The sequence below is a fragment of the Macaca nemestrina genome, chromosome 2 (genome assembly GCF_043159975.1).
Source record: "Macaca nemestrina isolate mMacNem1 chromosome 2, mMacNem.hap1, whole genome shotgun sequence".
Classification (NCBI taxonomy): domain Eukaryota; kingdom Metazoa; phylum Chordata; class Mammalia; order Primates; family Cercopithecidae; genus Macaca; species Macaca nemestrina.
Window position 1 is genome coordinate 49005596 of NC_092126.1, and position 16053 is coordinate 49021648.

Here is a 16053-nt window from a genome sequence, read left to right on the forward strand (position 1 = left end):
GTCTTTTCTGTTTGTTAGTTTTCCTTCTAACAGCCAGGACCCTCAGCTGCAGGTCTGTTGGGAGTTTGCTTGAGGTCCACTCCAGATGCTGTTTGCCTGGGTATCACCAGAGGAAGCTGCAGAACAGCAAATATTTGCAGAATGCAAATGTTGCTGCCTGATCCTTCCTCTGGAAGCTTCATCTCAGAGGGGCCCCCAGCCATATGAGGTGTCAATTGGCCCCTATCGGGAGGTGCCTCCCAGTTAGGCTACTCAGGGTTCAGGGACCCACTTGATGAGGCAGTCTGTCCATTCTCAGATCTCAAACTCTGTGCTGGGAGAACCACTACTCTCTTCAAAGCTGTCAGACAGGGGCATTTAAGCCTGCAAAAGTTTCTGCTGCCTTTTGTTCAGCTATGCCCTGTCTCCAGGGGTGGAGTCTACAGAGGCAGGCAGGCCTCCTTGAGCTGCAGTGGGCTCCACCCAGTTTGAGCTTCTTGGCCGCTTTGTTTACCTACTCAAGCCTCAGCAATGGCAGATCCTGCTCCCCTAGCCTTGCTGCCACCTTGCAGTTTGATCTCAGACTGCTGTGCTAGCAGTGAGTGAGGCTCCATGGGCGTGGGACCCTCTGAGGCAGGTGTGGGATATAATCTCCTGGTGTGCTGTTTGCTCAGTTGGAAATGCAGAAATCACCCATCTTCTGGGTCACTTACGCTGGGAGCTGTAGACTGGAGCTGTTCCTGTTTGGCCATCTTGGAACCTCCTCCTTAAAGGTGATTTTAAAGGAGGTAAGTGTGTATTGTCTAAAATGCCACCTCGATGGATTATCCAGTTTTGTTAATAACAAAAATAAAATATGCAAAAATTATATCAATAAATTTTATTTTAGGAATTTGATTTTTGGCATCAAATAACCTAAGACCACTGATGAAATATGCTTTGTAAAGATACACATTTTTTTATTTCATTTACACCTGATTAATCTTGTAACTAACATATTCTGGGAATGATAGAATACAGGAGCCATGTGATAATAAATAACTTCAAAAGTGATAACAATACCAAATTTTAGAATGAGTCTATCTTTTGGATAGACTCACATAGTCATGTCTGTCTTTATTTACTGAAAACTATAAAAAATTGTTAATTTATCATGTAATCATTATGAAAATCTTATTTATAGTACTAGGTTAGCTGATAGGAGAAGTTAAATATAGTGTGCTTTCCTGAAGATTAAAAAATACTTCAGCCTGGGTGACAGAGTTAGACTCCATCTCAAAAAAAAAAAAAAAAAAAAAAATTCACATTTACTTTTGCTTGAGAATATGCATATTAAATATTTAGCATGGTAAAAGAGACTGAAATTGTGTCAATTTTAAGTTGTTTTCTGAGTATACAGTATTTGCATATTAATTTTTACTATAAAATAAATTATAACTATCTTTAAAATGTAAAATATAATGATACATTAAAACTCCTTTAATAAGCCTTTAATTTTTGCTCATAAAATGGAAACTCAGACTATAATTCACGTTGTCTTTCAAAGGAGGTTTGTGTCTAAATTTAAAAATTCCTATATTCTTTTCCCCAAATATACAATGAATAATCTAATAAAATATATAAAACATTTATAACCCACTGATAAAATATATGTTAGAATTTGAAAAGTGAAATTATGTACTCAGAGCTACAAACATCACAGCTTAACTCACACAGGTGTAAGTCATTTAAGTAAAGAAAAGAAAAAACACTGAATTTTTCTTTTAGATAACCCTAATCAACGTACAGACTTCAAATTTTCTGAGGAGACTTACATTAATCCACTCCCACACTCTGACATTCCAGTCATTACCTAGTTCTTTCAAAAAACATGTAGTCCTAGATAAAAACAAAAATACAGAAATGAGTTCTCAGAAACCAGAGATCAGATGCAGAAATGCTAAGGGATCTGATGAAACACAGTTAAGTGTCCATTAAATAAGAAAAATTAACTATAATAAGTAATGGGAGAAAAGTCTACAGGTATAAGATCTCTACCTTCAGCTATCTATTTTAATAGAAATTAAAACCTATAATCCTATGTATTTATTGACACCTGCATTAATTTAATTAATCCTATGTCAATTTCTGTAAGTGTCACTTTTATCCTCCTGAAATCTTTCTTATTTAATGTTTTGCAATCCTTCTCTAGTAATATAACTCTTCTTGTAATTTGAATTCATTCCATGTACAACAAATTAAGAAAATAATTCCACTTACAACAGCATCAGAAAGTATTAAATACTAAGGAATACGTTTAACCAAAAAGGCAAACATTCGATATACTGAAAACTATAAGACAATCTGAAGAAGGCACAAATAAATAGAAAGATATTCTGTGTTTCTGGATTGGAATAATTAATATTGCCAAGATGTCCATACTACTGAAAGGGAACTACAGATTCAATGTCATCTCTCTCAAAATACCAATGAATTTTTCACAGATGTAGAAAAAAATCATAAAATTTGTATGGAATCACAAAAGACCCCAAATAGCCAAGCAGTCTTTAGCAAGAGAAACAAAACTGGAGGCATCACACTACCTGATTTCAAAATACATTACAAAGATATAGTTATCAAAACAGCTTGATACTGGCATAGAAACAGACACACTGACCAATGAACAGGAAAGGAAGCACAGAAATAAACTCAAACATTTATAATCAACTGATTTTTGACAAAGGTACCACCACCACACAATGACACAATGAGGAAAGGACAGTACCCTTAAATAATGGTGTTTTGAAGACTAAATATACATACAGAAGAATGGATTTCGACCCTTATTTCACACCATACACGAAAGTAAAATTAAAATGAATTAAAAACTTAAATGTAAAACCTGTACTGTAAAACAACTAGAAGAAAATATAGGGGGAAATCTCCATGAAATTGGTTTGAGGAATGATTTCTTGGATATGACCCAAAAAGCACAGGCAGCAAAAACAAAAAGAGACAAAGGGAATTTCCTCAAATTAACAAGCTTCTGTGCAGCAAAGGAAGCAATAAACATAGGAAGGAGACAGCCAATGGATTGGGGGAAAATATATGCAAACCATATATCTGATAAGTGGCTATATCCAAAACGTATGTTGAACCATTTTTGCTTATCTGGAATAAATCCCACTCAATCATGGCAAATGATCTTTTTGATGTATTGTTGATTTTGACTTGCTAGTATGTTGTTAAGGATTTTTGGATCAATGTCCATCAGGGATATTAACCTGTAGTTTTCTTTTTTAAATATGTCTTTGGTTTTGGTATCAGCATAATACTGGCCTCATAGAATAAGTTTGCATGTATTCCTTCCCCCTCTATTTCTCAGTAACTTGAGTAGGATTGGTATTCATTCTTTAAATGTTTGGTAAAATTCAGCACCGAAGCCATTGGGTCTTGGGTTTTTCTTTGCTGGGAGACTTTTTATTATGGCTTTGATCTTATTACTTACTGTCTGTTCAGGTTTTACATTTTTTCATGGTTCAATCTTGGTAGATAATATATGTCTAGAAATTTATCCATTTCTTTTAGATTTTCCAACTTATTGGCATACAGTTGTTGATAGTAGTCTTTAATGATTCTTTTAATTTCTGCAGTATCAATTAAAGTGTCTCCTTTTTCATCTCTGATGTTATTTATTTGGGTCTTCTCTCTGATTTCTTAGTTCCTCAGGCTAAAGCTTTGTTGATTTTATTTATCTTTCCAAAAAAACAATTTTTACTTTGTTGATCTTTTTGTATTTTTTTTAAATTTCAATTTTATTTATTTATTTTTGCTCTGAACTTTATTATTTATTTTCTTCAACTAATTTTGAGTTTGATTTGCTCTTGCTTTTCTAATCCTTTAAGATTCATTGTTAGGTTATTTATTTGAACTTTTTTCTACATTTTTGATATGGGAGCTTATTGCTATAAACATTCTTCTTGGTACTGCTTTTGCTGTATCCCACAGCGTTTGGTATGTTCTGTTTCCATTATCATTTGTTTCAATTAACTTGTTAATTTCCTTCTTTGTTTCTTCATTTACCCACTGGTAATTTAGGAGCATATTGTTTAATTTCCGTATGTTCTTTTTTGTTGTTTAATTTCCACAAGTTAATTTCCACAAGTTCTTCTTGTTATTGATTTCTAGTTTTATTCCATTGTGGTCAGAGGAGATATTTAATTTAATTTCATTTTTTAAAGAATCTTTAAGACTTTTTTTGTGGCCTAACATATAGTTTATCCTCAAGAATGAGCCATATGCTAAGAAGACAAATGTGTATTCTATAGGCATTGTATTAACTGTTCTGAAAATATCTTTTGGGTCCATTTGGTTTATAGTGCAGATTCGATTTGATGTTTTTTTTGTTGATTCTCTGTCTGGAAGATCTGTCCAGTGCCGAAAGTAGGGTGTTGAAGTCTCCAGCTATTATTGTATTGGGGTCTATTTCTCCCTTTACCTCTAATAATATTTGCTTTCTACATCTGAGTGCTCCAGTATTGGGTGCATATATATTTACAATTGTTACATCTTCTTGCAAAATTGACCCCTGTATCATTACATAATGCCTTTGTTGCCTCTTTTTACAGTTTTTCTCTTGAAATCTATATTGTCTAAGTATAACTAGTCCTGCTCTTCATTTTCATGGAATTTTTTTCCATCTTTTTTATTTTCAATCTATGTGTGCCTTTAGAGGTGAAGTGTGTTTCTTGAGGGCAACAAGTGGTTGGGTCTTGTTTTTGTTTCCCATTCAATCATTCCATGTCTTTTGATTGGAGAGTTTAGTCCATTTATATTCAATGCCATTATTGATAAGTAAGGACTTATTCCTGTCATTTTGTTATTTTGTTTTCTGGTTATTTTTGTGATATTCTCTTCCTTCTTTCCTTCCTTCTTGTCATCCTTTTAGAGAAAGGGATTTTCTCTGGTGGCCTGTTTTAATTTCTTGCTTTTGATTCTGTATGTATCTTTTCTATGTTTTTGATTTAAGATTACTCTGAGGCTGGCAGATAATATCTTACAACCCATTATTATAAACTCATGGAAACTTAACACTGATTGCATGAACAAACAAAGAGAAAAGTAATAAAAAAATCTACACTTTAATTTCATCATCCCATTTTTAAATTTGTTGTTGTTTCTATTCATATGTTATTATACTGTCTATGTCTTAAAGAGTTGTTGCAATTTTTATTTTTAATAGGTTTATATTCTAGTCTTTCTACTTACCATATGAGTAGTTTGCACACTACAATCACAGTGTTATAATATTCTGTGTTTATCTGTGTACTTACTATTTATTACCAGTGAGTTTTGTACCTTCAGATGATTTCTTGTTACTCGTTAACATCTGCTTTCAGATTGAAGAACTCCCTTTAGCATTTATTGTAGGACAGATCTGGTGTTAATGAAATTACTCAGCTTTTGTTTACCTGGAAAAGTCTGTATTTCTCCTTCATGTTTGAAAGACAATTTTGTTGGATATACTATTCTATATAAACATTTCTTTCCTTCAGCACTTTAAATATGCCAAGCCACTCTCTTCTGACCTGAGAAGTCTGCTGCCACATGTATCGGATCTTGCTTTTATGTTATTTATTTATTTTTTTTCTCTTGCTGCTTTTAGGATCCTTTCTTTATCATTAACATTTGGGAGTTTGAATATAAAATGCCTTGAGGTAGTTTTCTTTGGGTTAAACATGCTTGGAGTTCTATAACCTTCTTGTATTTGAATATTTATATCTTTCTCTAGGTTTGAAAAGTTCTCTGTTATCCCCTTGAATACACTTTCTACTCTTGTCTCTTTCTCTACCTTCTCTTTACGACAAATAACTCTTAGATTTGCCCTTTTGAGACTATTTTCTGGATCTTGCAGGCAAGCTTCATTGTTTTTTTATTTTTAATTTTTGTCTCCTCTGACTGCATATTTTCAAATATCCTGTCTTTAAGCCCACTCATTCTTTATTCTGCTCCATCAGCTCTACTGTTTGGAGACTCTGGTGCATTCTTCAATACATCAACTGCATTATTCAACTCCAGAATTTGTGCTTGTTTCTTTTTAGCTATTTCAATCTATTTGTTAACGTTATCTGATAGGATTCTGAATTCCTCCTCTGTGTTAACTTATATTTTGTTGAGTGTTCTCAAAACAACTATTTTGAATTCTCTGTCCATAAGTTCACATATCTCTGTCTCTCCATGATTGGTCCCTGGTGCCTTATTGAGTTCATTTGGTGAGGCCATGTTTTCCCAGATGGTCTTGATGTTTGTGGATGTTAATTCATGTTTGGGCATTGAAGAGTTAGGTGTTTACTGCAGTGTTTGCAGTCTGGGCTTGTTTGTACCTGTCCTTCTTGGGAAGGCTTTCCAGGTATTCAAAAGAACTTGGGTGTTTTGATCTAAGTTTTGGTTACTGCAGCCATATGTACTTTTGTGGATACCCCAAACCTAGTAATGCTGTGGCTCTTGGAGACTCATAGAAGTAATGCCTTGGCAGTCTTGGGTAAAATCCAGAAACACTCCCTGTGACACCAGCAGACTCTTGTTCTCTTCTCTGACTTTCCCCCAACAAGGAGCATCTCTGTGCTGAGCTGCCTAGATCTGAGGGAAGGGTAACACAAAAACCCCTGTGACCACCACCACTGGAACTGCACTGGGTCAAACTCAAAGCCAGCACAGCACCGGGTCTTGCCTAAGTCTGCAATGACCGCTACCTGGCTACCACCTATGTTCACTCAAGTCCCAAGAGCTCTACTATTGGCAAGTGTCAAATCCAGTCAGGCTTGTATCCTTTCTTTCAGGGCATCAGGTTCCCTCCTGATCCTGGGTAGGTCCAGAGATACTATACAGGAGCCTGAGTCTGGAGTCAGGAACCTTAGGAATCTACTTGGTGCCATATTCTGTGGCTGAGCTACAACCCAAGTTGCAGGGAAAAAATCTTCACATGATTTTCTTCCATTTCCTTAAGAAAAAGTGTCTTTCCCCTTGGCCACCACCACCCCAGGCCCATAATATATACTGTTTAGCTGCCATTGATGTTAAGTATTACCTAGCTACCACTGATGTTCACTCAAGGCCCAAGGGCTCTTCAGTCACCTTGTGGTGAATTATGCCAGTCCTGAATATCTCCCTTCATGGCAGCAGGCTCCCCTCTGGCCCAGCACAAGTTCATAAATGCCATCCAGGAGCCACGGCCTGGAATCATGGACACTAGAGCCCACTTGGTGTTCTCTCCCACCGTGGCCAAGCTGGTATACAAGTTGCAAGACAAAATCTTCTGTCCTCTTTCCTCTTCTTTCCTCAGGTAGGAGGGTTCGGGCATTGAAGAGTTAGGTGTTTATTGCAGTGTTTGCAGTCTGGGCTTGTTTGTACCTGTCCTTGGGAAGGCTTTCCAGGTATTCAAAAGAACTTGGGTGTTTTGATCTGTTTTCGGTTACTGCAGCCATATGTACTTTCCCATATCTCCCCATATCTGCCACAGCTGGGAATGTGCTGGGCCATACCTGAAGTAAGCATGTCTTAGAATCTCCCCTAATGCCCACAGCAAGTACTGCCTGGCTACCAACAGGACAGACATTAGGATCCAAGGGCTCTTTAGTCAGCAGGCAATAAATCCTAGCAGGACTGGGTCCTTCCCTTCAAGGCAGTGGGCTCTCTTCTGGCCTGCAGTGTGTTTAGAAACATTGTCTGGGTGCTAGGGGTGGTATCCAAGTTGCAAGAAAAAGACCTCTTTATTCTCTCCACCTCTCTCCTCATGAAGAGGGAAGGAGTCTCTACTGGAACTGCAAGCTGTGCTGCCTGGAGTTGGGGAAGGGGTGATACAGGCACTCTTTGTGCTGCCCTGGCTGGTGTCTCACTAGGTTATAGGCACCGTAAGTCCAGTGGCTCCATGCCCAGCACAGCACAGCACCGGGACTTGCCCTGGTATTGTAGTCCTTGTGGCTTAGAGTGTCTTTCAAGTTTATTTAGAAGCCCAGAGCACTTTAGCTCATGGTAGCAAGGTTTGTCAGAACTCAGGTTCTGAATGGTGGGATGAGCAATGCCCCTCTGGCTAAGGCTGGTTTATATGCTGTCTCCGTGAGTGCTATGCCACATGTTACCTTCTGCTATGACAGGGAAGCACAGAGTTCCAATGCAAAGTCCCACAATCACTGTGTTCTCCCTCCCCCAAACACACGGATTCTGTCTCTCCACCAGATAGCCACTGCCAGGTATGTGGGAGGAGTGGTTTAGGCAATTCAAGACTCTCTGTCCTACCCTCCTCAGTGCCTTTTTAAAATGTGATCTTTAAACCAGGTACAATGATCAGTCAAATGACTGATTTTTAGTTCTTATGAACTTGCTTTCTGTTGTGTGGACAGTTGTTCAATTTGGAGTTCCTGCAATGGGGATAATTCTCAGAGCCTTCTATTCAGCCATCTTCATCAGCTTCCCCTGTTTAACTTTATCCCATTATTTTCATTGCCATTTACTTGTTGAAGGAGCTGGGTCCTTTTTGCTGTATGTTCTCTGTTAAGGTTTTCTGATTATATCACCAAATTAATGTTTAAGATATCTATCTGGCGTTTCAAACCTTGATTGAATATTGGAATCACCTGGGAGCTTTAAACAGCTTGAAGTCTTCATCCTAACTCCAGAGATTTTAGTTTAGTAAATTTGGATGGACGTGAGGAGTTTGAAAGTTACCCAGGTGTTTCTACTGTGCAGCTAAAGTTGAGGACCATTGCGCTGTTTCCATAAACCTCAACTTTGGCTGCATGTTCGTATCATCTGGGGCACTACACAAACTTCTGACTCTGAGATTCTTGTTTAGTTGAAGTGGGGAATGGCCTGGTACGTGAGGGCTTTCAAAAAATGTCTAGATAATTCTAATATAAATATACATTCAGAATCACCGCTTTACCCTATGTATTTCCTGTAAACTGGTAGTTAGGTTTAGAGGCTTGATTGAATGTATACTCTTATTGCACTTTATAATCCCATGTTAGATGTTTTAATTTAATGAGTCAGGATGAAATTTCTGTGTTTCACTGAGTTTTATTCCACGTAAGACTAGCTTCAGATTTTTCTCCTAATAATATATTTGATTTTTTAATAACCCTCCCCCAAACCAGAGCTTCTTCTTAGCATATAAAGTTATTCTCTTGCCATTTGAAAGTGTGTAGACTCTTCAGACATAAACTAACTGCCTATAAGTCCGGAGAATCAGAATCAAATATAATTTCAGTGCTGGGATTAAATGAGAACATTTTATAAAAACTTTATACTCTAAATGGTTATCTTACAATGTATAATTTATTAAATTATTTCAGAATGATTCTAGAGAAGACATCTGTAACCAAGATTAGCAGGAATAGACTTACAATGAGGAAACAGGCACCAATCATCACGGCTTTCATTTTAACATCAAGGTCTCTAGGGAATTGGATTCCAAAGTTGTCAGCATCTGTAAATGCCTCTCTTAAAAGCCCAGACCAGTGCTTAGAAATCCTGCCAACCACTATTTGTTCATCAAGAGATGTAATCTAAATTGTAAAAAAAAAAAAAAAAAAAAAAAAAAAAATCTTAAAAATTTATAGAAAACTTATAGCAAAAGTACTTTTAAAGTTGGAGTAACAGGAAAGCATGTATAATTATGAGCATACAGTTAATGTGTTACATTAGATTCATATAGACTCCTGTATATTTATAGATACATTAAAAAACTGTTCTATTTTATAGAAAACTTACATAAAAGTAGTTTTACTGAAATTTTTAACATTTTCTATTTTATATTAAGATAGACATTAACATATGTTTTATTTATTTGAATTGACCCCAAACAAAATTTAAGCAGAAAAGGATATAAATTTGAAGTATTTCTTTGATATAATTTCTAGAAGCCATCAGGAAGGAAATAAATGAAACTCCTATTAGACTTCTGCTTTTTAGAGACGCACAGAGCGTTTACACAGCTGAACGTTTAAATATGAAGAGAGGCCTCACTACCACCCACTGTCAGTAGGAAAACATAAAATGCTAAGAGCCTAGAAAAGAAGAATGACAGTTTGAGTGAAGAAGCAACCAATAAGTAACTTGATGGGATGCCTCAAGTCAAGGGTGTGGGCAAGACCAGATAACTAGTGGGGTGTGAAGACCAAAAAAAAAAAAAAAAATAGGTAGAAAAGATCTCCAACGTAAAACTTTACTATTTTTGTGAAAAAAAAAATAAAGGTTGTAAAAATTCTGCTGAGGAAACCTGGGGGTCATCATTAGAGTTGAAAAGAGTGTGCTCAGACAAAAACACCTCACCAGATGGGCAGGTAGTGGCTGAATATAGCTAACATTCACCAAACTACATGTAAGAGTTATGTCAACCCAAGTCAGGAATGTCGTTTGCAAATTTGAACACAGGATCAGAAATATAAATAATGACCTACATATGCAGATCATTATAAAGTCTAGATAATTTTTATGAAAAAAAGTTATAAAGTCTAGATAATTTTAGCTAAATTCTGTATAACATTTTAAAAACAAAACAGAAAATAAGGTAAAATTACTTCAACCTCTGGAAATAATACATTGGTATTTACAATATCATAAGAACTATACATTAAGTTTTTTTTCTTTGTTTTTGTTTTTGTTTTTGTTTTTTTATTTTTGGTTTTTATTTTATTTATTTTTTTAGACAAAGTCTCACTCTTGTCCCCCAGGCTGGAGTGCAATGGCACTATCTCCACTGACTGCACCCTCCGCCTCCCAGGTTTAAGCGATTCTCTTGCCTTCAGCCTCCCAAGTAGCTGGGATTACAGGTGCCTGCCACCATGCCCGGCTAATTTTTGTATTTTTAGTAGAGACGGGGTTTCACCATATTGGCCAGGCTGGTCTCGAACTCCTGACTTCAGGTGATCCGCCTGCCTCGGCCTCCCAAAGTGCTGGGATTACATAAGCCACCACACCCGGCCTACATTGAGTTTTTATCCCTGCTTCCTGACACAGAATTTCTAAAATTCTCTTAACTTTCTAAGTTACTAGGGGTAATAGAAGAGTCTTGCTTTAATATTTGGTGTTTGTCCCAGATTGCTGGCACACAGCTTCAAAATCCTTAGAATCTTCTAAACAATAAGTCTTTTGTATATTAAGATGACTAGTGGTTTTTGGTTGGGGTTCCTGATAGCTTCAGTATTAGGCTGGACACCAGAAAAACCAAGCAATGCTTAGAGGATTGAACCATTCAGTCCTGTCCCCAACTTCCAGAGATGAGAGTAAGGCTGGAGTTCGTTATTTACCAACAGTCAATGGTTTAAATCAGTTATGCCTACATAATGCAACTTCCTAAGAACTCTCAACAACAGGTTCAGAGGCTTTCTGGATTGGTGAACTCACGTGCCATGAAAGTGGCTTACCCCAGTTCCACAGGGACAGATCCCCCTTTGCTCAGGACTCTTCCAGAACTCATTCTATTAACCTCTTCATCTGGCTATCCATCTGTATCCTTTACAATAAATCAGCAAACATAAATAAAATGTGTTCCTACATTTTGTATATAGTTTTAACAAATTGTCAAACCCATGGAGGAGGTTGTGAGAACCCTGATTTATAGCCAGTTGGTTAGACGTACAGGAGATCTTGCATTTGTGGTTGGAGTTTGAAATACGGAACAGTTTTGTGGGACTGAGACCTTAACCTGTGGTGTCTGCATTAACTCCAGGTGAGTGAGTGTCAGAATTGACCTGAGTTGTAGGGAACCCAGTAGATATCTGTAGAGAAAGAGAATTGGTTGACACGGGGAAAAAATATCCACACATTTGGTATCAGAAGTATGAGTAAAAAAAGAATTGTAGTGTATTATATTAGCATGAAATTTTTAAGTCTGTAAATTTAATACTAATAATTGGTAAAGATAGTCTAAAAAAACTAAATATTTATTTGCAATGTAAATTATAAATGCAAAAAATACAAATAGGCCACTAGCACATAGAACCTAGGTAAACACCAAAATAATATATTAAAATAATGTGTAAGATACTAGAGGAGCTACATAATTCAAAACATATAATTTATGAAAGATTACTGAAAAGGTATTTTTAAATTACAAGCTCAAAATTGCTATAAAATTTACTATATGCATTATTTTCCTGCATTCTCAAATCATATGAATTCTAGTTACTCTTAGAATCTGGTGTCTGCAGACATAGAGAATTGAAGAGCTACTGAATGAAATCTAAATTTTTAGTATTAAGAATGTTTCACAATTTGTTAGTGATTTACTCATTTCTTAGGAATAAATTATATTCCTATTAGACTTTTATTAATATCATTCCTAGAAGGAGAAATAATCTTTCACTTGTCTGGATTTTTATGGGCATGAAAAGAGAACTATTATTATACATATCCCTACATAAGTTTCCTGTACATACATATTATACACTCACATACCCACACACCCATATACACCCACACACATGCGCATATATCCAATGCATATTATCATACATTTTATATACACATATTATCATACATTTTATATACATATATATATATCCCTTTATAACAGCATTTTAAGTCTCTACAACACATGTGTTTTCTTAGAATTTCCCATCTCTGTCATCAGATTATGAAGTTGAAAAGGGGAAGCATTCATTTTTATATAACTAAATTCTAATAGAGAAATTAAAAATCATATTATTAGAGAAGAAAGGATGCAACAGAATGAAACTGGATAGTGCAAAACCTTAGAAAGATGTGGGGACACTGTCAGAGTTCCCACATTTTATCATAAGTGAGGTAGCCCTACTCAACTTTAGGATTTTTATTCCTTATTTTGTGGAATTGTGGGCCTAGTTTACCAAATTTTCTGATTTTCCAAGAGAATCAGGAAATCAAGATTAAGTTATAAAATCTTCTGATGGTTAAATATTTGCAGCTAAATGATTTGATTATAAGGCTAGGCTGTCTGTTGGAGAACTGCTGTAATGAAATTTCTGCAGGAATTTAATATAGAGACATATTGTGGTTTCCAATGACCTAATTTAATACAGGGTTAGAGAAGAGACCACAGAGAAGTATAATTGGGTAATACATATTACACTGACTTTCTCAAAACTATCTTTGCATGATTGGGCTTTCTGTAGGAACTCAAAGATGTCAGAACTTCTGGACATGGCCTGGAGCACTGGCAGCCTATATTTCAGATTAAGGAAGGATCCATATGCTTTGGCAATCAGAATTAGATGACAAGGTTAAAGTTTTATTTATAATGGATAATATATAGTGTCACCACACAGAAACCAACATGTTTAAGTGTTAGATGATTTGCTTATTTTTATTTGACTACAGAGCTCTGCTTCTTTTTTCATCCATTTATCATTATCAATACTGACCTTTAGTCAGTAATAACCCCCCCTCTGATCAAAGTTAAATATATGGGAATATTATCTTGCTATTGAGACATCAGTACACAATACTAATTTAAGGCATTCATAACATTCTGCACAATTATATTCTTCTTATATTAAACAAGCAAATTCTATAAACATTATGACATCTCTTACCTCAAAATCAACACCTGCAAAACAGCTGCACACAATACATGGACCACTAATTTTTAGTACATCCTCTCCTTTCTGATTTTTAATTGTAAACTTTGTTAGAAATGGGTGCCAGGTCTGAGTAACATAACCTACTGGTACACCAGGAGGAGCTTGGATTTCTATCTACAAAAGTAAAATATGTGTGAATATAATAAATCATCATACTAAAAATATCTAATAATAGCTCTAATTTACTGAGCATTTCCTAAGTGCCAGACATTGTAAGTGAGGACTTCCTAGGACTTTTTAAAAAATGATCAAACAATGTAACATATTTTAATGTGCTATTCAAATTATAGAGCATTTCCCATCAAATTCTCAGTTTTTCCTCAGATAGATATTCTTACAAATATATAATTATACCTAACCTAAATGGCATGGAAAACAAAGCAATTCACTAATAATAACTTCAATTATCCTCTCAAAATAAGTACAGTATTAGACTTTAGATAAGTCTATGCCTTTATCTCTATCTGTGTGATGTTCTCACAGCAATCTGTATGCAAGACTAAGTTACCCAGGCAGATATGGTGTTGGGCCAGTGGGATCCTGGAAAAGGCCAACCTTCCTAAAACATCTCTGAACCCCAGTGTCTTCCCTGAAATCGTATTCTCTAGGAGTAGGCTGCCATGCAATATGAAACAGAGATATCTGGTCTTTACAGAGCTGAAGATACTCCCATTTAGGACATCCCTTTTGCAGATGACACAGATATATAGGTTTTTATTTTGAAAAGGAGAAATGAAAAACATAGGAGATAAGACTTTGTCCTAGGTTTGTCCCTTAGTAGGTTGGCCAAAATTATGAGATGAACACATCTGTTCTTTCCTTCATTCTTTTGTCTCCATGATCCTAGAATGCTATTTTAGGATATTTTCAATGGTGCAACTCTGCTGGTTTCGACCATGCCTCTTGTAGTCATCTCTAAAAAATGATTTGAAAAAGGTGCCCTATCTGACCTTCCCTTGAATATCAAGAACTCTCATATCTGAGCAGTTGCTCAACCCCATGAGGCAGACTGCTGCAGGACACGAGGCTAACTATTCCCTGTTGTTTACTTGCCTTCCTTCCCTTCTTATACAATTGATTCAGAAGCCCAAACATATAGCTCATGGAGCCATATTCCTTTAAATCTCATTTGATTATACAGATTCAATGAAAGGGCGGAAATCCTTGCTGAACTACTTTACGAAAAGCTCTAGTAATTGCTCACATACCTCCTGAAGGCAGCAGGGGCAACAACAACAGTTACATCTTAGTGGTCTTTCCAGAGTTATGACTTCTTGACCCACATTATCAGTAATCCTCAAAGTAAAAGGTCTAGACCGCCCACAGCAATTTCGGGTACAGAAATTAGTATCTTCTGCTGCAAAATAAATCCTCTGCCCAAAGCTGTTCTTGATTTCATACACGTTACTACTTTCAAAACTGAATAGGACTAAAAATGAAAATAAAATCAGTTGCCTTTATGTTAAAATTATTGAACCTATCTTAAGACATTATAATATCTAGCTAGTTTTAGATGATGCTCCAAGTATCATAGAAAGAATAAAAAGGAATGATATTTAGAATTGATCAGGCAGAGGAAAAAGGCAAAGGGAAAGGAGGAAGCTAGGCTATTAATGCATGGAGAAATTGAGTCCTTCTGTGAGACATGGAAAAGAAAGCAAGTCATATTTTTCTAATCCCATAGACTCCTGTGAGAAGAGACATTTCACTGCTGAGGGTTGGGGCAATGCTGCAGGTAAGCACAGTGGTGCTAGGTGTACGGATAAAACGTCCATTTATTTGGTATAGTTATCGCATATTATGGAGAGGAATATAGGATGATTGCAAAAAATATATTAAATCAATTGGTTTAAGATTTCGTTTTATAAGCCACACTTATGTCTTGTTTGTTTGCACTGTTTGATGAAAGGCAATAGGAGGGTTAATTCTCAAGACACATGCATAAAAAGTGAGAGGCAAAAATGGAAGGCAAATTAGAACATCACATTGGGCTCAGGGCACCCTTATTTAGCTCTGCAGTAATTTGAAAGTAAGAGATGAATATTAAACAAATGGGGAAGGTGCTTGGCAATCAGGGCTTCAACTCAGAATATCTAGACTGTGAGCATCCTAAGTGAACTCTGTACCTTAGACAGGCTAACGTCTTGGGGAAACAGAAGAACGCAAAATGCTGACGCTCACATGGTATCTTACCAAGGACTTCTATATTGAACCACACATTGGAAACCTCTCCTTGTTTAAAGCCATGAAGGAGCAATGAATTGTCCCACTATCCACAGAAGGACATCACACAGAATTGTTCCTCACAAGTCCTATTACCATAAACTTCCTTAAGAATCTATGGTGGGACTCAAACAGGTCCTGGACTGTGCCTATATAGGAACTGCACTTGACCTCAACATCTGCCATAGACAAAAGTTTGTGAAAAAATTTTAAATCGAATTTAAAAAAATTAATTCATGTGTGGGCATCTGTT

At 36.1% G+C, this 16053-nt stretch overlaps 1 protein-coding gene and 1 long non-coding RNA gene across 6 annotated transcripts in view; one reads left to right on the plus strand and one right to left on the minus strand.

The window, feature by feature from the left end:
* The window catches only part of LOC139361891 (uncharacterized), a 31132-nt gene that overhangs the window by 13453 nt on the left and 1626 nt on the right, over nt 1-16053 (plus strand). Inside the window, exon 3 of one of the 4 annotated variants that reach the window (XR_011619776.1) lies at nt 15262-15312. The exons of the other annotated variants lie outside the window; for them this stretch is intronic. This is a non-coding gene — a long non-coding RNA (uncharacterized lncRNA). The remainder of the gene's footprint in view (nt 1-15261; nt 15313-16053) is intronic. 4 annotated transcript variants of the gene reach the window in all.
* LOC105470020 (phospholipid scramblase 2) overlaps nt 1-16053 on the minus strand; it is a 47756-nt gene that overhangs the window by 4623 nt on the left and 27080 nt on the right. The window contains exons 4-7 of one of the 2 annotated variants that reach the window (XM_011721723.2): nt 14786-15006; nt 13530-13691; nt 9360-9521; nt 1794-1857 (exon numbers count right to left, since the gene is read on the minus strand). In XM_011721723.2, the coding sequence (XP_011720025.2) occupies nt 1828-1857; nt 9360-9521; nt 13530-13691; nt 14786-15006 (575 nt within the window). In that variant the 3' untranslated portion in view covers nt 1794-1827. The remainder of the gene's footprint in view (nt 1-1793; nt 1858-9359; nt 9522-13529; nt 13692-14785; nt 15007-16053) is intronic. The other variant, XM_071091084.1, reaches the window with a different exon arrangement.